Below are 23423 nucleotides of genomic sequence, written 5' to 3' on the forward strand. Positions count from 1 at the left end.
AGTGAAATATATTTCATTTAGTATTTATATTCTTGGGATTTTTCAGAATATGGATGTATTAGAAAGAAAATAATATAATTATGGTGTACTTTCAAAAAGTTTACTCCATAACAAATTTCTACAGATCTACAATACTTTTAATGGTTTCTTTCACACTGATGTCAGTGTCCTATGATCAGAATGATTGACACCCATCCACAGCCCTGAAGACCGAAGTCTGAGAGTCATTTTTTTAAAATGCTTTTGCCATCACATTTTTTCTTTCAGTGTTGGGAATTTGCTAACTTTTGGTGTCTGTGGTTATTTATTGTTGAAATTTTGGACAAACAATGAAACATATGAGTCTATATGATGGTGATCTCATCAGATAGCTAATGAAAATTAGATAAGCAAGAATAATAAAAGAATGATTTCTCCAGAAATGCGTGGTGGGAAAAGTAGACATTTTATTTTTAAAGATATTGGGTGCGGTTATGGTTTTTTTCCATCTTCATAACATATTTTTAATGACCTCCATGATCATCAAAAGTTATGTGTTCCATTAGTTCAAATTATAATATTCATATAGGACTCAACTAATGAGTGACATATTTTACATAAGAACTAGGTACAGGCACAAAACTCCCTTTCCCTTTTCTCAGCCACTGGGAAACTGCGTCTTCCACCCTTTGTCTAGATATGAGAGCTGTCAAACTATCAATTATTTTGATTATGTATGATTGTATCTCCCAAACTCTCACATAAAATGGTAGAAAGGTCCTTCTCTTCCCTGTATGCTGCTGCCCATTATCTTACTCTGTTCCAGGCTGCCCCTCTGATGACTGGCAACCCCTCCTCATTGTTCTTCCAGGCCCCCTGCCCAGCTTTCTCTCTATCAGAGCTCCAATTCCATGGGAATCAAGTCTTGATGTACTCGTCTGGAGGAATAAGAACGTATAGAGAGTTGGGGAGAGAAAGAAAGACAGAGACAGATAGACAGAGAGAGAAAGAATGTCTCTTGGAAAGCCCCTGGATGACTGAATAGTTTTTCTCATGGAGATATGTTTCTGAGAGCAGTGCTACATGTTAGCCCTCATCTGAGTCAAGCACAGTCAGTGTGTCAGACGCTGGTCAGGAACCTTCACAGAACTTCTCTCTTCTAATCCTCACATCACCCCCTGTGAGATTGTTATTGTGCCCATTTTACAGATGGGGAACTAAGGCCCAAAGACCATAACTAGTTTATGATTTCATCATATTTCTAAACGGCTGATTTATTAACTTGACTCTTCAGAAACTGGGGACCACTCATCCTGATGTGCCTAAAGGAGTTTCTGAAATGGCAGTTCTGTCTTTGGAGCCCGGGAAGTTGCTAGAATTCCAAAGAACTTTATCACTAGCTCATACTATGATCTGAAATGTGGTAGTTTTTGTTTAGCAATCTGTAATTACAGAAATTCTTATAGGAAATTCTGAAAAAAGATAAATATCTAGAACATAGGTACAAACCTGAAAATGGTTTGACTAGAATTGACCAGAATTGTGCTGGAAAAATACTTAAACATTGTGAGAGATGGAGAAGGCCTCATTTCTTTATTCATTAAGCATTTGTGAGCCAGCGTGAGGAGCAGAGGTGAAGGGAGGGGCCCCCATCCTGCTCTAAGGAGCTCAGAGTATCATGCAGGCAACAGACGAGCAGCTGTCAGTGCAGTCAGGGTGACAAGGCTCTAGATTAGATACCTGCACACAACATGAGAAGATCCTGCTACGGGTTTTTTCTTTTTCCCTTCGACATATTATAGACTATGGGTGGACTGATTCTTGCCCTGAGGAAAAATCATTGTAACAGAATATTTTTCGGTTCTGTCCTCTCCTGTATCCCCAGTTTTACTGTTCTCTTTACCTCCCTTTCTTCTTGATTTCAAAGATATCTTCTTTTCCAATGTACACATTCTGTAACTTTGAATTACTTCTTGAACTCAGAACGTCACAGGTGAATTGTGAGTCTCATTACAAAGCTGAAAATTCACTTGTCGAATTGGTGCCTATGATGAGTTAAAATTTCTACTCAGGCTGAACGTTTGTATTTCCTAAGGCTTGCTGAATACCTTCAGAGGAAATGTGAAGCTCAACAACATAAGCTGAAAGTGGAAAAGCAATTGGTAAGTAAAATACCAAATGTAAGAGGCCATCAGGAATTTTCTCATGCTTTCTCTGTTCACAAATATTCATGGATCCTCAAGTCAAAGTTCATTCCACATAGATGATTAAGACTATTCTCCACTTTCCCCGGTTTTTAATAGCTAAAGAAGAATAATGGGAATAGGCTTCAGTTAGGGTCTGGGAAGCCTAGTCCCTTCCCTGGCTCCATCACTTGCTATGTGACCTTAGGCAGGACATGCCACCTCTCTGAACCTCAATTTCCTTTTCTATAAAAGCTGTAGATGGGCTTCAAGGTCCCTTTCAGTGCTGCAATTCTTTGATTCTATTTTATTAGAATTCTATACATTTTCAAAGAGGGACTACTGTATTTTATTTGAAATGGAAGTTAACCTTTACTTTTAAGTATAGTGTCAAAATTCTGGGGCTGAGCGAGCTTGGTTACACCTCCTATTTGTATTGCTCTTATTTTGAACTGCTCAGAGGTTCTAGTTCTCTTCCCCTACCTAATCTCATGCTCCAGGGGTTGCTAAACTTTAACAGAACTTTGATTTCACAATTATAATTTAGCAGTTCAGAAAATGAATCTAGGTGTCTCACATGGTAGCGTAAAATATTGATTGCTTAGGCTAAACAACACAAATGGTTTTATTTTCTTTACTTTTTTTGTTTTCTTAATTTTTAAATTTATTATTTATTTATTATTTTTATTTTTTTGGCTGTGTTGGGTCTTCGTTTCTGTGCGAGGGCTTTCTCCAGCTGCGGCGAGTGGGGGCCACTCTTCATCGCGGTGCGCGGGCCTCTCACTATCGCGGCCTCTCTTGTTGCGGAGCAGAGGCCCCAGACGCCCAGGCTCAGCAGCCGTGGCCCACGGGCCCAGTCGCTCCACGGCACGTGGGATCCTCCCAGACCAGGGCTCGAACCCGCGTCCCCCGCATCGGCAGGCAGACTCCCAACCACTGCGCCACCAGGGAAGCCCATTTTCTTTACTTTTTAAATGTTTCACACTTAAACTAAGAAAATTCTACTGCTCAGTATAAAAAAAAACAAACAAACTCCCAAATACTGAGATTGATGATATAGTTAGTGTTTAAAGGATGGGGGTCAAGGTCAAATCATAAGATGTTTCCAAAATGCAAGTACACTTTATAAATTATTTCATTCTAATAATAGGGTATTCGTCCGTCTTCCGCTGAGCCAAATCACAACCAGAGACAAAAGCTAAGAAGTAATGGGGAAGAGCCTGGATTCCAGGAGCTGCAGTTCCGGAGAAATGAAAGGAAGGAACAGGTTAAAAACTGTCTGCTTCCAGGGCCGCCGTTGTATTTCTCTCATTGTCTTTTGTACTGTAGTGGGGTGTTGCTTTTAGCATCTACGGTGCACCTGAGAGAGCCCGTTACACAAACACTTGTTGGACACAGTGGTGTGATGTGCCATGCTGGGGTTCAGGGGAGAGAGAGATATGTATTTCACCTTCTCAGAGAATGCAGTGTCGATGAGTTCATAAGGCTTTTTACCTCAGATTGGTAAAGTAACTGTCCATCCTGAACATTTCTGAAATTTGTATTAGTTCCCTAGGGCTGCCTTACAACAAACTGGGCGGTTTAAAACAACAGAAATTTATTGTCGCACAGTTCTGGAGGCTTGAAGTCCAAAGTCAAGGTGTCAGCAGGGCCACGCTCCCTCTGAAACCTGGAGGGGAATCCTTCTTTGCCTTTTGCTAGCTTCTGGTGGCTGGTCCATGATGTTCAGATGCCCTGGTTTGCAGAGCCACAACTCCAGTCTCTGCCACTGGCCATGGCATCCTCCTGGTGCGGCCGTCTTCTGAACAGGACACCTGCCATATGCATTAGGGACCCACTCTGCCCCAGTGTGACCACATCTTAGCTTAACTACTCACATCTGCAATGACACTGTCTCCAAATAAGATCACATTCTGAGGTCCTGGGGCTTAGGACTCCAACGTATCTTTTGGGGGAGGGCACAAAATTCAACCTATAACAGGATTATATATAAAGTGATTGTATGTCAGTAATGCATTTGGGGTTATATATAAAAATGAGATTGTCCCAAGAGGCCGTATCCTCACTGGGGGGAAGTACCCACAGTCAAAGTGTAAGGCAGATTATCATTTTTGGGAGCAACAGCTTTTCCCTTACTATATATCACACATTTCGAAATCCATAGGCTGTCTTGGGGACTTCCCTGGCGGCCCAGTGGTTAAGACTCTGCGCTTCCACTGCAGGGGGCGCGGGTTCGATCCCTGGTCGGGGAACTACGATCCCGCATGCTGCAAGGCGCGGCCAAAAACAAAAAATAAAATAAAAATAAAATCATAGGCTGTCTAGAGATTATTCTGTCAAGTTGTTCACAAACATTTAACATTTCGGGATTGGGATTGCTTTCCAGGAATACTGGAAGCAGCTAGAAGAAATACGCCAACAGTACCACAATGATGTGAAAGAAATTAGAAAGAAGATGGAGTGTGAACTGGAGGTAAATAAACTCGTTCTTCTAAAGGAAGCGTTGCTCTACTGATTCAGAGCTAACTAAACTGAGCAGGTATTAAAAGTAATGCTCTTCTCATCGAAAAGATAAACTTTATCATGCAAACTTTAAGTAGGAAAACTGTCAGATTTAATGGAAGCCTCACTTTATTATGGTTTACTTGAGGCCACACAAAGTGATGGGGCTGAGAGTCTCAGTTAAGAGTGGCTCTTATTAAAAGTACGGTTGATCATCTTCCCCATGAATCAGTCAATAAGTGTTGACTGAGCAGTACTTTACTCCGGAACTGGATTAGATGCAGGAAGTAAGTTCATGCCCGTTGGGTAGGAAAAGAGACGAGCGTTTATTGAATTCAGCTATACTGGAATAGTCTCATATGCAGGGGTAAGATTTGAAAGTCCATATAAGGCAACATTTGAGTGCAGTGGAGATGATTTTTGAAAAATCCCTTAAAGGCGCCACCTTGGAAACTCATTCTTCCGATTCTCAGATCATTGCTTTTTCAGTAGAGCTCCAGATGAGATAGCTGGCCCATGTCTGGAGACCACAATGCATGAAAAACACCCCCATGTTTAATTAGAAACACCCTCAGCGCCCGGGAATGTTCCTCCTATGACGGGCCGGTGGGCACCAAGACCAGCCGAGGACACAGCTGGCCTCTCGTCTCACATGCACTTGAACTACACACTCATTGCGTACAACCTGCCCACACTACTGAAATTGATCTTTCCCTCTCACCCTGCCCCACGCCTGAGGGCATACAGACGAACTAATATAGGTGAAATGAGCATATGGTACAATTCAATTGTATGTACTGGGCTCTGAACTAGAGCTTTCACATACATATCTCCTTTACTTATAACCGAAGTTAAATAACTCATCCAAAGTCACTTAGATATTACAAGGCAGACTAAATAAATATCTGATTCTAAAACCTCTACTCTTTCTAAATAGGTAAATAAGTAGTTGGAAAGATATGAAGCAATGATCCAATTAGGCTGAATCTGGTTAAGCCCTGTGAGGGCACGGGAGTGAAGATGAGTGGTGTGAACAGGGGGAGGATTCTTCTGGAAGAAGAGAGATGGGGCCAGAACTGGGTCTGAGAAGAAGAGTAGGATTTGGAGAGGCAGAGCTAAGGAAGAGGGCATCTGAAGGAGCCACGCAAAGCTTCATGGCAAATGCCATGGGAGGGGGCAGGCTGGATGTGCTTCTCCCCAGAGCAGAGGTCTGGTTAATGGTGGGGAGCCTCGTGCCATCATCAGCCCCGATTTTAAGACAGGTCTGCGATGGGAAGCCTGCGTCCAGGAAAGATGGACAGCAGACTTTTCTAGAGAGACCAGGAAAGAAGCACTTGGGGGATACCAGAGGGAGCCACAGAGGAAAGAAGCCATAAGAGAGCTCTCTCCAGCCATGCCCACTGATCCTCCCGAGGCCAGTGTCCTCATTAGATCCCATTCAGGTCTAGCGGGCGACATTCAGAAAGTGGCCTTCAGAACTGACTCAGAGCCAACCTTGTTGACTGTGTATAATTTATGTTGAAGGAAGACTCAACAATAAGTCATAAAACGTATTTGGTGAAGAAGAGTGACCTGCTCATCCACCAAGAGGCACCTGAGGAGGAAGCACCTGTGCAGGTGATGGTGGTTCTTAGACGATGCTGCGTTTCCCAGGGAGTTCGCTCCAGCCCGCTGTTCCTGCCCCTCCCTGTGCGGTAGAATCTTGTGGGAAAGTTTTAAAAAACGGAAACAGGGAATTCCCTGGCAGTCCAGTGGTTAAGACTCCTGTGTTTCCACTGCAGGGGGCACGGGTTTGATCCCTGATAGGGGAACTGAGATCCCGCATGCTGCTGCGCAGCGCGGCCCAAAACAAAACAAAACAATAATGAAAAACCAAACTCAAACACCTGGGCTCCAGATGGCCTGGGGTGGAGCCCAGGTATCCTGTTTTCAAGAGCTGGCTGGTGAGTTAGTGCAGCCAAGTTTGAGAACTGCTTGCGGGAATGTCCTCTGATGGTGTTTGAGTCCGAGTCTCAGACGCGTGGGTCTGTGAATCTGATGGTTAATTTCTCTTCTGTTTCAAACTTACCTTTTTGGCATTAATAGGGAACCGGGCAGAGCTGAATTATCAAATGGCTCTCAAAAGACTCTTCTTTTCCTTCTGGGAGGTCTTTCCCCTTCATCTTCAAGGTGCCCCGAGGGCTTGACTGAGGGTAGGTCAGAGGAACCCATGCTGAGCGAAGGCTGAACAGCCTCTCTGAGTGTTTTGCTTTGTGAAAACCTGGACACCTTCACAAGAGGTGGTGCCGAGAGCTCTAAAGTGGACTGAGGTTGATTTTTCCACCCAGTGGGGTGGATGGGGCTTAGGGGTCTAATGTAGTTGTATTTTAAGGGAAATAAAGCAATATGACACTTCTCATGCAATTGAGACAACCAGACTACACAATCAAATCAGACAACCAACCTCACAAATATAAGTAAGACACAGAAGTCACGTCCTGTTTCAGAGTGTGTAATATTGCAAGGCAGGAAAACACCCTTCCCAGGGTTGCAGGGCAAACAACTGATAAAAATTCAAACTGACAGATGTGGGGTGTGAAGTACGTAGACGAGGCAGTAATTAATTCTAAGGGGGAGATGATAGGGACCTAATGTAGAATGGTGGAGAGAAAAGAGCATTTATACGCACACACACACACACACACACACACACACGGAGACTCATAAGTTTCTGGTTCGGAAGGAATAGTACATTTTACCAAGATGGGGAAGAGTGGGGAGCAAGCTTGTGGGAGCAGGGCACTCAAGAGAACCACTTTGGACGTGTTGAGTCAGGAAGATCTGAGAGATCACATCCCCGCTTCGCTTCCACCTGGAACACGCTTTCCCCAGACCTTCATAAGCCAAGGTCCAACACCATTCCAGGGCTTAAATCAAACGCCATATAGGCTTTTCCTGTATTACTCTCATCCCCTATTCATTTCCTATGCTATTACCCTGTTTTATTTTCTTGATAACATTTAACACCTTCTGAAATTATGTCATTAGTTTAACTCATTGATTACCTATCTTACTCCAGTAAAATGTGAGTTCCGTGTCAGCAGGGACCTTCTGGTCACGTTCTGCACCAACCCATTGTGTAGGACAGTATCTGGCCCGTAGTGGGTGCTCAGTATGAAGTTGTGGAATGAATATTAAAGTGAAGATGGTACCAAACAGGCAGCCGAATATGTGAGTCTGAAGCTCAGAGGGGAGGAAAGATCAAACCGGAAGAGACACGTTTAAGAGTCATTGCATAAAGATGGCATTTAAATTCGTGGGAGTTACTGAGACCCCTGTGTATTAAGGAAGAGAGGGGCAATCATATGTGCTGTGTGACGGCCCTGAATAACACCTGCTGCTGGATGTGTTAGGAAAACACTGATTGTACTCAGAGACCCTCAGTTGAGTAGGCAGATAACAGACTTACATATTTTAGAAAGATTTTTCGGCAAATGTTTAAACGCAATTTTGGCATTAAAATAAGTTTATATCATCTAGAGAAAAAAAAAAAAAAAAAAAAAGGAAGAGAGGGGCAGAGGGCCCAGGACTGAACGCCGAGAAAGCTCAGGATTTAAAGTTCACTTCTTGACCATTCCTTTGGAATGCTTGCCAGTACTTTTACAGCCTTCTCCTCCTCCTTCAAATTGCCCATCAATTTTTCGAGCCCCCTCCTTCCTTTATACTGTCATGAGCTGTGCACTTTTTTGTTTTCCTGATTAAGAGCATAAGCCTCTTAACAGAAGGATCTTATAGTCAAAATTACGTTCTTGAATTAGATTAGTTTGTATTGGACTGTGATAAACATTGTCACATTGTAGCGTTCCACCTGCCCACTGCAATGCCAGTGTTAAATGTATTAATATTTCACGTTAATGGACACTGTGCCCAAGTTGTTAGTGGACTGTTGTTAACTGTCCTTTGCAAAAGGTATGTTTTCATTCTCAAATCAATCATCAGATTCATTCGAGAAATCAAATAACGTAAACAGACCCTGCTGTGAATTCAGGGGGGTTGTGAAAATATAATTGATCAATATTAAATGCTAGATTTTAATTTTTCTCTAAATTTTCAGGATATTGAAAGAGACTTGAAACAAACTGGACTTCAGAACACAAAGGAAAGTAAAATTCCAGGACAAAAACATAAAGCTAAGGTAATAAACATTTTGTCTTAAAGTTTCATTTTAAAAATCTGGCTGGGGATCTGCACCTTGCAATCTGGGTTGCCTCTAGGATTTCACCCCCTACTATTTTATGGAATTGCCTTATTTTGTGATGTTAGACTAATGGTTTTAAGTATCTGTAATGTCAAATTGGGAGTTGTAATTTTAAGGTTTTTATTGGAATGCGAAACAGATTTTTTTCTTGCTTTCTTCTAGAGAGGGGTAAAGTTTGAAATTAATTTAGACAAATGTATTTCTGATGGAGACACCCTCCAAGAGGAAGAGGTATGCCATTAAGTAAAATTCTATTAGTAGGGATGAGAAAATGAGTGTCTTAATAGCATGTTTCATGAACTTTTCCCATAGAGGGTAGGGAGAATTTTCTAAAATCTTCCTAGAAGGATGTCTGGTGTTCAGACAAGTCTTCCAAAGTATTTTTTATCCTTCCATTCTTTTTAAACTTGAGATTATTCCTATAGATGGATTATTCCATTTTAATTTATTGTTCTATTATAAAGGAGCTATTTTCCTCATAATAGTAACTTTTAAATTATAGCCAGATTAAAATAGAAGATATAATATATAGTCAACAACTAATACACTCACCTAAAAAACATGTAAATGAGCAGTTATCCGGAAACCATGCACATTTATTTTAGATCTTGATTGGTTATTGATAACTTTGTACTGGTCTTTGGGTAAATCTCAATTATGCACATGGGCTTGAATTGAAACAGCAATAAATGCATGAATATAGTAAACTCAAAGCTCATTTTATTACTTGATTTCAACATCTTTTTAAATCCCATTTTTTACCAGAGCTGCTAACAAATATCAGAATTAACTGATTTGTGTTTCTGTTTCACCTTCTCCAAGTTTGCCTTTTAAATGACCAAAAGTTAAGTATGGATATGTGTATACATATATATATATATAAATTATATACTCAATTTCTTCCCTTCATGTTTTTTTATTGGCTTAAAACTTTTTTTAATGTTATTTCCTTCAGATTTGTGTGTGTGCATGTGGTGAAGGATTCTTTTTTTTTTTTTTTTTTTAATAGACTTCATGTTTTAGAGTAATTTTAGGTTCATGGCAAAATTTAGCAGAAGGTACAGAGATTTCCCATGGAGCTCCTGCCCCCATCCCCCGGCACATGCAGCCTTCCCTACCATCAACATCGCTCACCAGAGTGGAACATTCGTTACAATTGATGAACCTCCACTGACACATCATAATCACCCAAAGTACATAGGTTACCTTAGGGTTCACTCATTCTCTGGGTTTTGACAAATGTGTAACGACATGTATCCATCATTATAGAATCATACAGAGTATTTTCACGGCCCTAAAAATCCTCTGTGCTCCACCTATCTTTGAGATTTTTATTAGCCTTTTGCTACAGAGACTTCAGTAGAGTGGTGGTAGTTAGCGCTCACTTGTAACCACTAGGCCTCTAAGTGTCCCGGACGAGGGAGCAGCTCTTGGGACCTGGGACCCGAGGGCTGGTGCATCCACGGTGCTTCTGTGAAGTGAGGCACTGAAGTTGGCCCGCTAGAAAAAGGAATGGACTCCAAACAGTTTTATCTACCAGTTTGTTCATCCTTTGTTATTCTCTGCTTTGATATGCTTGAAATAGAGTGATCATTTTAATTTTAATTATGGAATATTAGGAGCAGTTTCAGGGACCTGATTGGGAATGTTAAAGCTTAAAGCAGGGCATAGATGAGCTAACCTTGAAAGTTCCTTAGAATGGAACTGCAGGAGAATAAGACTGAAAGCAGGAAGTCTGCATCAGATTCGCTGCCACGTGATCAGTGCTTGTCACTGTTGACAGGGAGAAGAAACGAACACATTCCTGCTTCTATCATGTTCCAACACAGTTCTAGTTTTAAAACCCTACTGATTCATGTAATAAACATACATTGAATACTTACTGCATACCTCGGTAAATGTTATTACTGGGAGCATGAAATAATTTTCAAACTTTTTTCCCCCAAAATATGGCTTATTTCTCATGAAACACCATGAAATTGCTTTAGGCAATGGATATACTGAGTGAAACTTTGACCTTTGAGGATGGCATTAAGTTTAAGGAATATAAATGTATAAAGGAGCATGAAGATTATACAGACAAAGCATTTGAAGAACTCTGTTGCCTGGAAGCAGGTATGTGTCCCTTCAAAGCTGCAGATGAGAAGGAACCCTTTTATTGGCAGTCATCTCGAATGCTCTCCTCCTCACTCGTCTCCCGTGATTTGACTGTCCCCTGCCCCCCCACCTCACCCTGAACTGGACGGAGACCTGGCCCCTCTGACTCTGCCCACCCCAGGGGTCACAGCCCCTGGGACCCACCCTCCTCTCGGCTCCACACCGTCTCCTGGGGGCAGTTTCACCTGCTCTCTCAGCTTCCGGTCCTCCCGGCCCACACTCGTCCATCTTTCTCAGGATCTCCTGGATGGCTCCATGGACAAGTCCCACTAGCATCTCAGCCTCGGCGTGTGTACAATCCAGCTTCTGCGCCCTTTCTTCCCAGGGAGCCTTTATTTCCGGTGATGCCCTCACCAGGCCGACAGTCCTGCTGTCATGCCTGGGGTGGTTTCTACTCTGAGATGTCCCTGAGTCTTCTCCTCTTTCATTCCCTCTGCCCTGTCCTGTCTCAGCGGTGCGTGTGGTAGGAAACACATGGGCTTTGCAGACCGTAGGGAGTTCGTATCCCAGCTGGTGCTGCCACTTTCTGTGTGTGCCCTTTCACAAGTTACTTCAGATCTCTGAATCTCAGTTTCCTCTTAAGAGCGAGGAGAATAGAACTTGCCACCTAGGCTTATTGTGAGGACTAAAGTGAAAATTGATATATTAGGTGGTTAATTTAATATATGCTCTTCCCTTAATTTTCCCTTTCCCTTCCCCTCACTGAATTGCTTTAGTCTCCTATGCGTCCTCCCTTTCTCTAGTATTTCCCCTTCATTCTGTAAGTAATTGCTACAGTCATCTTGTCATATTATTATTCTACTCAAATTTTGTTTTGATAATGCCTGTAGGATACAGTCTTTTGCACATAGTATCACATTTAACACTGCGTGGCGTGATCCTGTGGTGACCCACCCCCCCCTTTCCTGCCCCATCACCCCCTCTCTCTTTCCACAGATGATGGGATCCACACAGCCTGCTGGAGCCCCATCTTCCCTTGCAGCTATGTGAGCATTCACACACCCTGGCTCGCCTCAGTTTCCTCTTCCTAGAATCATACACTTTTCCTCATTTCTACCCGGAAAAATCTTTATTCAATTCAGCAGGCATCTTGTGGAGAATCTCCCTTCTGCCAGACTGTGCTAGGTGGGAGGGACCTCAGAGATGAATGAAACCTGGGTCTGCCCTCAGAATCAAAGAATTGTCATGAGCCAAAGAAAGGAAACCCAAAACATGCTTTCTGAGCCCCAATACTAATCATTGTTCGAGTGCCAGCTGGCTGGAGAGTCAGGGGGGTACCTCTCCTACAGAGCTTGGCATGCCAGGGAGCTTGGGCTTTATCCTATGTGGCGACTTTCAATCAAAGGGAATTAAATGTTATTTGTGATGGAGAAAGATCATGCTGGCTGCCATGTGAAGGATGCGTGGAGGGGCAGGACTGAGGGCAGGAGACTGGTCCAGGTGGGAAATGACAGGTGCACAGGGCAGGCCAGTGCAGTGACAATAGACACCAGGTGTGAACTGCTGAGTGTGGGGACTGAGGAGGAGAAGAGGGTCCCAGTCTTCTGATTCAGATGGACGAGGCTATCACCAGCCAAACAGGTGCATACATCACGCAGAGGGAGGTCAGTAGAGATAATGTAATGGTTTAAATTTGTAACATATTGAGTTTAGGTCTTTCTGAGCACCAGCTGGAGGTGTTTAGAAGGTGCTAGCTGAGTAAGACCAAAGCTCTGGGGCAAATCAGGGCTTCCTTAGCATATGCACAGTATGTCAACCTTGATGGTGGTGGAAAACACCTAGGCACGGGGACTGGAGCGAGAAGGAAATGGAGCTTAGGACAGGTGCTTGTATTGTTTAAACAAGTTTTGGGAGAATCAGAAGAGAGTGAAGCCAAAGAAGGAGAGAACGTTCTGGATGGAGCCTCGGGGCTTGGCAGTATCAACTGGAAGAGAAAGACCAAGTGAGGCAGGTTGAGTAACAGCCCACAGGGTTTGGTTATCAAGGGCCCTGAGTGGCCTCAGTGTGAGCAATTCCAGCGAAAAGGATGAAATCAAAAGTTATTCTTTGCATGAGTTCTCTGGGAAGAGAAGAGAGTGGATTATAAGTCTCAAAAGGCATGGCTGCTTTTTTTTAGATTTTTTTAAAAAAACACTTCATTAGTTTGATGCTGAAAACGGTCTCTTAATTTAAACTGGGCTCCTATAATTACTATTCAGGCTGAACAATTTCCCATATGTTTATTGACATCTGTATTTCTCTTGTGAATTATGTGCTGACATCCTTTATCCATTTTTCTACTGAAAATGGCATTTTTTTTTCTTTATAAGACTCATTTAAACTGAACCTTTGCCTGAAGTACGTATTGCAAATAGTTTTCCCAGTTGGTCTTTAGATCTCATTTGTAGTAACAACAGCAAATATGTGTGAGTGTGTGTGTGTGTGTGTGTGTGTGTACATATAACTTGAGAATTAACTTTACAAGAATCGTGCAGAGCATATGAAGGAAACTATAAAACCTTACTGAGGTATTTAAAGATTATTTGAATAAATGTAGAGAAATAACACTGTTATATATTGGAAATATTCATTCCAAATAAATATATGGATTTTTGGCAATTTCAATCAAAAGCACAATAGGATTTTTTTCTGGTGTGAGGAGATCTTGGAGATTCTTATCTAGCCAAAAAATTTAGAAAAGAAGAGCATTGAGGGGCACTTGCCCTTCCAAATATCAAACTGTATTATATAAATTATAGTCATTAAAACAATGTGATACTAGCACCAGAATAAAAAAAAGTAATGAAAAAAGAGAAAGTTTAGAAACAAACTCTAGTATGTATCATAATTTAGCATATGCTAAAAGTCACATCATAAGTCAATGGGAAAAGAAAGAATTACTCAAATAAATGCTCTAGGACCAACTGGTTAACAATTTGGGGGAAATTGTGAAATCAGACCCTATATAATGATACAACAAAACAAATTCCAAAATAAAATCAAAGAGTTTATATGTAAAAAAATGAAGTTATATATCAGAAAATAAAATGAAAGAAAATATAGGTGAGTATTTTTTTTGGCTAGGGAAGAATTAGCTATTCAAAATACATAGGAAAAAAATCACAGAATAAATTAGTAATAGATTCAGCGTTCACAATGAAAGCCTTTGGTAAAGAAAATATTATAATACTAGCCCCTAGAATTGTCATTTTCAGTAGTTTACCTAGGGAAAATAATCATAAATGTCAAAAAAATTAACTACAAATGAGTTCATTAAAGTGTTGTCTATAATAGTAAAAAATTCTAGCAATCTAAAAATCCAGCAAAAAAGAATTAGTTAAATTATAATATATCCATGAAACAGAATACCATGTTTGCTTTAAAATGGTGGTGTAGAACAATATTTAATAATACAGATATGGTATGTTGCTAATTGAAAAGAACAAGTTATAAAAGGGTGTGTAATATTTGGCCCATTTTTTGTTTCAAAACGAAGCAGAAACTATATGCAAGAAGGAAATTTTGAAATTTTAAGTCTCTGGAGAGTGGGATTGTGGTAATGTTTGTTTCCTTCTTCTTATCTGATCTCCAGATTTCCTATAATGAAACATACTAATAAATAAAGAAAATGATAACACAAGTTATTTTTTAAATTAAGGTAATGGAACAGTTGCATTTCCGTGGAACCTGACTAAAGTTCACGTAAATGCCTCAAGAATTTGTCCATTCTTGCCGTTAATATTTCTTTAACGTTAAATATATTGGCTAGTCAGTCAAATGTTAATAATAAAAGTGAAACAATTTTAAACCTGTTTATAATTGCAGTCTTATAAGTTATGATCTATCTATGTCTTAGTCCATTCAGGCCACTGTAACAAAATACCGTAAACTGGGAGACTTATAAACAATATTTGTTTTGCACAGTTCTGGAGGCTGGAAAGTCCAAGATCATGATGCTGGCAGATTCAGGGTCTGGTGAGGGCCCGATTCCATCTTTTTGCTGTGTCCTCACTTAGCGGAAAAGATGAGGGAGCTCTCTGAGGTCTGTTTCATGGGAGCATTAATCCTATTCATGAGGCTCCACCCTCATGACCTAATCACCTCCCCACAGCCCCTCCTCCTAATACCGTCACACTGGGCATTAAGTTTCAACATATGAATTCGGGGGGCCATGTAAACATTCGGTCCATAGCAATCTGTATTAGATTGAGGGTGGTGATTTCTCTGCTTTTGAAGGTACCAGCTGATGGACTCCAGGTTTCCTAAGAAGTATTTCTTGCAGTTAGTCACACTTGGACTGCTTTGAGGTCAACGAGTTATTTCCTTACACCCAGGGTTGTTCATTCCAGATGCTGCCGCTGCAGAGGACAGGAGACAGTGGGATGCTGGGCCTCCTCAGACTCTGCTACAGATGATGGCCGCGGCCGACGTCACCTCCACCGGCTCCACTGTGCCTGAGGGTGAGGCTGACATCAGTGGCACAAATTGTCAGCAAGAGGAGAGCGAGGCCCCAAAGGCAGCTGTGTTCACCCCAAATGCTAGCGCTCACCCTGACTTGACAGTTCTCAGTTTTCAGTACAATCCCGATAGATTTGTATTAAATACCTTTCAAAGATATTGTTTTGGTCTCTCCCCTACCTCTGCGGAGACTTGCCTACTAATTATTCTAGACAATTGGCCACTGTAGCTATGAGAATGTAAAGGAAGAAAGATCCAGGTTCCCACCTTCCTCCCAAGGAGAGACAGGTGGCTTCATTTGCCTTCCCGTGCTAGCCTAATAACTCCCTTGCAGTTTCTTAGAGGGTCGTTTTTTCCTCAGTAACATCAGAACTGAAATATTAGCTGTCCCACAAGATTTAGAGAGTCAGTGCAAAGATATGTATCAAATTGCTTTGTAAACCAACGTGCTGTTTCCATGTTAGCAGTGTTTAGGATATGATGATATTTTCAACCTAAATTCCTTCATTTTCATTTGGGCTTCTGGCATAGTCTTTCCTTAGCAGAGAGTCCCAGCAATATCTGGGTGTGATCTTACAGGTGGTGGAGATTTTTATTGCCTATTTCCTATGTTCTTCTTGATAACATGGGGCTGGGGGAGAGCTAAAATTTATACCCATCTTATAAGTTGAAGTCTGTAAGTGTATCACTGATATTAGTAATTAAAAGTGTGTGAATTGACCCATATTTATACTATGACAAAATATATTGCATATCATCAAATTTACAAGAAAGGGCTTGCAAACATAATACAATTTAATCCATCCTAAGCCAATCAGACAGTGAGAGGGGAAACCTAATTTAAAATAAATAGAATAGAAATGTCAACATACCAAAACAGCCAGTTTACGGGGCAAAAAATGACTCTCCTGCCCAACAGTACATGATAATATTGTCACTAAACTTTTCTGTATCTCAGCTTCCTTGCTAATAAAATGAGGGGTGGGATTAGGTTACCTCCAAGGATCTCACATTCTGTCATTTTATAAAAACTCAAATGAGGCATTTTTAGTTTCAATAATCCAGGCTCCTTTTCAGACGGCCGAGTGATTGTGATTGAAGGCATTCCAGAAAACAGGAAACAGTGGCGGCTTGAAACACCGGGAACTTTAATGAGTGTTTTGCCAGCAGCACATCTAACAAGTAGCTCATTTTCTGCCAACGATGGAGAATTTGGTATGTAGTTTACTTTTAAGAACATAATCAGTCCTCTGTGGAATTTTGTCAGACGTGTAAATGCAGAATGGGGATAAAAATAGCGTGGAGAGAGAATTGGGAGGGTGTCTAAGCCTTTTCAGAAGCTGATTTGCTTTGTCCAAGCCTGTTCCAAATGCCATTAACAAAAGACTTGAACTTCAGAGAAAAGTAGGATATTTTCTGTAATGTGATGGGTTGACAAGTGAGGAAATGTTAGGTAGGAAGGACCAGTGGCTTTGTAGGTGATGAGATAGTGCTTGGTGCTGCCTCACAGAGTCCGTTTATTCTGACAGCTCTTCAGCAGACTCAAATTACCATCCTGTGGGCCGTAAAATACATCTTAATACAGTTTTTTTGGCTTTGGGTTTTTCTTGCCTCCAATGTTTAGCAAGATTATGCTGCTGTTGACTTTAAGGGGAACCAACCGTTACTTTCTAAAGTTCGAGGGAATTCCTATCGCAGTGGGGATTTGGTCCTCCGCTGTGTGTGCAGGTGTAAACTGCTACGAGCAAAGCCATTTGGGGCAGGCAGGTATCAAACAAAGAACACCTGCGCAGGGGCGAGGTTTCAGGGCTGGGGTTGCGGAGAGGCGAGGCTGAGGCGGGGCGGAGGCCTGGTTAGAAACCTGATAGTGATGGAGGCGGATGCGTGCTTACAAAGTTAAAGAACAACACTGAGAATAATGCAAGAGTACCCGACTGTTTCTGAAGAGTGAGTCTGCCAGTTTGTGAAGCTCAAGAAAAGGGGAATCTCTGTGAAAGGTGAGTCTTCAAGAATGGACAGCATTTTATTGAGGAAAGAATATTTCAGGTGGGGAGAACTTGCAGATCCACAGGCCTGAGAGACGGAGAAAGACGGTATGATTAAAATCTAGGCGTCAGAGAAGGGACCAGAGTCCCTGAGTAGATGAAGTCCTTCGGTGTTATTACTTATCTCAGCTGCCACACTTAAAACTCAAGGCGGGGGTAGCAGTGCAGTGGGGAGAGAGAGAGAAAATGCATCCCTGCCTTCAGGGCTCTCTTTCAAGTACCTTCAAACCACAGACGGCAGTGTGATTGCATGTCTGCTCTCTCCCCTTCTATCCTGGGATAGAAACATCATCTGTAAGGATGGGGCTGGGGGCCGGTGGGGAAGAAGTTTTGGGCTGGTCTGGCTTGGCCTGGAGGCCAAGGGCTGGGGCCACAGACCGGGTAGGAGGGGGGGGCGCCCATCTTTCAGGACACTGCGAAGGTGACATACTGGTGGCTATGATGTGTCTTCTTGGGTTTGTTCCTGTGCTTCTTGGAGAGAGTCATAGAAAACTTCATTTGATCTTGCATACCAAATTAATTAATTCATGAACTTACTGCATTTTCGAATGGATGGCTTTACATTAGGCATATATGAGTAATTTAACAAGTGGGATTAAACATAGGAACTTGCCTCCAAGGGTAGCATTCAAAGCAAAATGTAGGTATTTTCTTTTGCAACCTGCTAAGGGTGCAGGCATCCCCTCCCACCCCAGCTGTGCTTTCTCTGCTCTTTCAGCCTCTAACTCTGTTGTTGGCCTCACCCCATCTTTCCTACCCCTGTAGCAAGCTTGACTTCCTGTCTCTGGTCATCTCTTCTTTCTTTACCTCTCCCTCTGCACCCCTGCCAGATAATCCTAAAAATCCTTTTTAAATCCTGCAAAAGATTCTCCCTCACCCTCAGGATAAAATCCAGACTCTGCAGACTCTAAGTGCCTTAAAGATCGGATGGCCTCTCCCAGGACCAGAGCTGCTAGCACTTCTCCATCAGCAAATATTTCTCCCTCAGTTTAGAAAGGTGAGTCTTTCTAAAGACTCCTCCCTTTGCCAAAATAATTCCTCCTGTAAGATTTCACTCTGATGCAACCTCCCGGCCATTTCTGATGTTTTATCAGCAGATACCCTTCCCTCCCTGCTTTTCGCTATATTGCCGGACAGGGCTTTACAAAGGTGTCTGGAATATAGGAGATTCTTAATCAGTTAATAATTGGAATGAATGAGTGGAAGAGCCTGTAACTTGATTGACATGCTTCCCTTTAATCCAAAAAATTCTAATAAGCTTTCTGTAAATCCTCAAGTTTGTCTACGGTCTCTCTGTCTTTTCTCTGTTAGTTGCCTCTGACAATTTCACATTAATTCAGTCTCATACTCAAATTCGTTCACACTCAAATATTGGTTAAGTGCATGAAAGACATTTCCTTATTATGTTTATCATTTAAATTCAGGCCATAAAAAGATGCAGTAGCAATTTTATTTGAAATTTTAGTGATTGCTATGAAAAACCTGGATCTCAAACTACTGCCTGTGTACCACTGACAAGGAACCACTGATTTTTTTGTTTGTTTGTTTTTATAAATTTATTTATTTATTTTTGGCTGCATTGGGTCTTCGTTGCTGCACGTGGGCTTTCTCTAGTTGGCAGCGAGCGGGGGCTACGCTTTGTTGTGGTGCGCGGGCTTCTCATTGCGGTGGCTTCTCTTGTTGTGGAGCATGGGCTCTAGGTGGGCAGGCTTCATCAGTAGTTGTAGCTCGCGGGCTCAGTAGTTGTGGCTCGTGGGCTCTAGAGCTCAGGCTCAGTAGTTGGGGCGCACGGGCCCAGCTGCTCCACGGTATGTGGGACCCTCCGGGACCAGGGCTCGGACCCATGTCCCCTGCATTGGCAGGCGGATTTTTAACCACTGCGACGCCAGGGAAGCCTGGAACCACTGTTTTTTATTTTTGTTTTTGTTTTTTGGGGGATTGAAACACCTCCCTGCCATGGAAGCCCGAGTCTTAACACTGGACCATCAGGAAGTCCCCCAGGAACCACTGTTTTAAATGCCTGAGAAAACATCAGGGCACGTCTCCTTTGCATTCCTCTGAGTTTGGTTTCCCTGCTTAATATCCCACAAGACACTGTAATTCTCTGATCATAAAAGTGAAGTTCACGTTAGTTTCCTGTTTAATATCTTTCTTCCTCACTAGACTATAAGCTTCTGAGAGCTTTGTCTTGATTACCACCCCACTCGGCCTCTCCGTCCCTAGCGCCTGGTATAATGCCCAGAACTTAGTAAGTCACCATGTCTTTGTGAATGAAAATACAGCCATAGCACATTTTTACTATCACTTTATGTAAAGGCATGGGATTGCCAATATTTGTATTGCTATCAAATTGGATAAGGAAATTACAATGCTAATTATTCTTACAGCTCTATGGAGTCTTTGTAAAGACTTTCTGCATGTGTAAATTTTAATAACTTTGATTACAGGTGTAATAGACACAATTTATAAAGGCATTTAAGGATTCGTTGTCGTACATTTAAGCGCAATTCATATATCGTTCGTCAGTCTTTAGCTTAAATATCCAACTCCTTGAAAATAAATTCCTTTGATGTTTCTAGCTCTAAATTCCATTTGAAAATGAGGGTTTGGGCTTTCCTGGCGGTGCAGTGGTTAAGAATCCACCTGCCAATGCAGGGGACACAGCTTTGAGCCCTGGTCCGGGAAGATCCCACATGCCATGGAGCAACTAAGCCCGTGCACCACAACTACTGAGCCTGCACTCTAGAACTCGCGAGCCACAACTAGTGAGCCCGTGCGCCACAACTACTGAGCCCGCATGCCACAACTACTGAAGCCTGTCCACCTAGAGCCCGTGCTCCACCATAAGAGAAGCCACTGTAATGAGAAGCCCGTGCACTGCAACGAAGAGTAGCCCCAGCTCTCCGCCACTAGAGAAAGCCCGCGCGCAGCAACGAAGACCCAATGCAAAAATAAATACATAAATAAAAATGAGGGTTTATCAAGTACATGTTTAATTTGTGCTAATTTTAAAAAGTTTGAAATAGCAAGACTTTACAAAATCCTTTTAAATGAATCTAACTAGTAAGAGTGACACTCTTTCAAAGAGAAGTATTTTTTTTACATGTGCATAATTAATTCAGGTCAGTAATTTTGTTTATAGTTTAACCACTCCAAGGGAATCCTTGGTGGGAAGGTAACCTCTATTTTTCTAGTGTAAGTTTTCAGGCCACATAGTTGCCTTGGTAACATCATAGTTGCACATCCTGATAACAGCTGATTTACATTTCTGTAGTTAGCCTTTCATTCTTTCTTCTATCCTGTTTAACAAAAATAAGAGCCTCTCAAAATTGTCTCCCTAAGACAGGAAAATAAAAACTATCAGATTCCCACACCAGGAGGAATACTCTGGCTTGCTTTTAATTAGCCAGACTACCTCATAGATGAGATATATCAATCTATTTCATTTATTTAATGCACTCTAGGAAGTAACATGGGCTATGATTTGGGATGAAATATGTTGGTTTAAATAGGTAAATGTAAGTGTGGTGAGATTTCTACTTGTGTGTACATGAGTAGTCATGTAACAGTTTACCCAAAAAAATAAAAAAATTTAAAAAGCCACACTTTGCTCTTAATTCCACCTTTGGAGGAAAGTTCCTATTTTTAATCCCACTTGCTAACAGAAGGTAGGGATTTTTTTTTTCCTGGAGACTGAAGTGAAATACTCTTTAGACACCTAGGAACCAGATGGTTGTACAGTTTGTGTGGGAAAGTTATGTTATGGTAGATTACAAACATGAGCACTGTCCTTCACTCTTCCCTGTATCCATGCCCTTTGCAGTATGACTTTGCAGCTCCTCCATCAATAACTGTTTTTCTTCCCCTCTTCCCTTGAGTCTTGACTGGCCTTGTGATTTGCTTAGGCCAGTAGAATGCAGCAGAAGTGATGGTGTGGCAAATCTGAGTATTTAAGGAGCTTCTGCTCTTTCTTTTGGAATCCTGTCCATCTCTCAACTAGCTCCAGTTGCCCTGCTGGAAAATGAGGGACCGTGTGGAACAGAGAGACAAGCCATCCCAAGTGGAGCCATGCTAGACCAGCCAACCTCCAGGTGGCCAGGCAAGTGACTGCAGATGCCATGAGGGGCCCAGCTGAGACTGGAAGAGCCGACCAGCTGAGCCCAGCCCAAATCGCCCAACTACAGAATTGTGACCTATATAAATGGTTACTGTTTTAAGCCACTAAGTTATGTGGTGGTTTATTATTCTGGAAAGCTAACTATTGTAGACATACTTAGCAAAATTCCTAAAGTGGTAGTTGAAAGTAGGCTAGCTCTACATAATTTTAAAGCCAACTTAAGAAACCAGTATTTTTAATGCTCTGTGAATTCTTTTAGTTCTTTTGTGGATTCTTTTAAGAAAATCTGTCTCAACAATGTTCTTGATTGCACCAAGGTTGAAATTTTGTAGGGAAAAAACCAGACATCATTGACAAGCATATGAAAAGATGCTCAACATCATTAGTCATCAGTAAATTTAAATCAAAACCACAAAGAGCTATCATCTCACACTCATTCGATGGCCACCATAAAAAAAAAACCAAAAAACAAAAAACCCAGAAAATAACAAGTATGTGGAATAATTGGAACCCTTATGCACCACTGGTAGAATTGTAAAATAGTGCAGCCATTATGGAAAATGGTATGGCAGTTCCTTAAAAAATTTAAAATAGAACTACCTGATCCAGCAATCCCTCTTCTGGGTATATATAAAAAAAAAATTGAAAACAAGATCTCAAACAGATGTTTTTGCGCACCCATGTTCAATGTACCATTATTCACAATAGCTAAGATGTGGAAGCAACCTAAATGTTCATCAGTGGATGAATGGATAAAGAAAATGTGGTATATACATACAATAGATTATTATTCAGTGTTAAAAAAAGAAAGAAATCCTGTCACAAGCTATAACGTGGATGAACCTTGAGGACATTATGCTAAGTGAAATAAGCCAGTCTTGAAAGATAAATACTGCAAGATTCCACTTAGGTGAGGTATTTACAGGAGTCAAATTCTTAGAAAGTGTAATGGTGATTTCCAGGGGCTGGGGGGAGGGGGATATAGGGAGTTGTTTTTCAATGGGAGTAGAGTTTCAGTCATGCAAGATGAAAAAGTTCTAGAGAGCTGCTGTACAACAATGTGCATATAGTTAACAATACTGTACTGTACACTTGGAAATTGTTAAGAGGGTAAATGTATGTTATTTTTTCTTTTACCACAAACAAACAAAAAACCTCAGACATCATTGACTCAAAAAGTAATTCAGAATTCCTTGATTGTCTCATGAATTGTTTTATTATGGCCTCTTTGAATTGGGATCCAAAAAAATTTGATTGATATGTTAAAAAAAATAACAATTCAGAGGAGTAATACTGTGAATGTGAGGAATTTTAGTTATACCTTATCCAATTTTTTTCACTTATATTTTCACTTTTATGAATATACAAGAGTGATATAAGATTAAAAATGTATGCTTAGGGAGGACTAAAAGAGTTCTTATAGTAATTTATGTTTATAAAATATAAATTCTAAGGGCTAAGAAAACATTGTGCCATTTTATTGGGAACATTTTCTTTGCTATTGGTGTATAAAATATGTGCGTCTCATAATCATTGGAATCTTAGAGTTGTTGAGGGGATGCTGCTTTCTATAAAGAAATTAAGTATTGTACTATCTTCATTCTGATTTTTTTCCCAAGAGAAAAAAAGCACATTTTAAAAAAAAATTTTGATTTTTAAAAGTCTGGCTTACCTCATTCTTTTTTTAATGTTTGCAAAGTATTTAATAGTATGTGGGCTTTATTTGAAATCACAAGAGTCAAGATTTTTTTTTTTTTTTGGCTGTG

General features: G+C 41.3%; 1 protein-coding gene across 1 annotated transcript in view; it reads left to right on the plus strand.

Annotated features, from left to right (window-relative positions):
- Positions 1–23423, plus strand: part of NEK5 (NIMA related kinase 5) — a 64508-nt gene that overhangs the window by 33770 nt on the left and 7315 nt on the right. Inside the window, 10 exon segments of the mRNA XM_068526459.1 lie at positions 2075–2141; positions 3313–3429; positions 4549–4635; positions 6189–6281; positions 8758–8838; positions 9064–9132; positions 10890–11016; positions 15372–15497; positions 16573–16710; positions 21541–21639. Of these exon segments, the coding sequence (XP_068382560.1) occupies positions 2075–2141; positions 3313–3429; positions 4549–4635; positions 6189–6281; positions 8758–8838; positions 9064–9132; positions 10890–11016; positions 15372–15497; positions 16573–16710; positions 21541–21639 (1004 nt within the window).

The sequence above is a fragment of the Eschrichtius robustus genome, chromosome 18 (assembly GCF_028021215.1).
Source record: "Eschrichtius robustus isolate mEscRob2 chromosome 18, mEscRob2.pri, whole genome shotgun sequence".
Lineage (NCBI taxonomy): Eukaryota > Metazoa > Chordata > Mammalia > Artiodactyla > Eschrichtiidae > Eschrichtius > Eschrichtius robustus.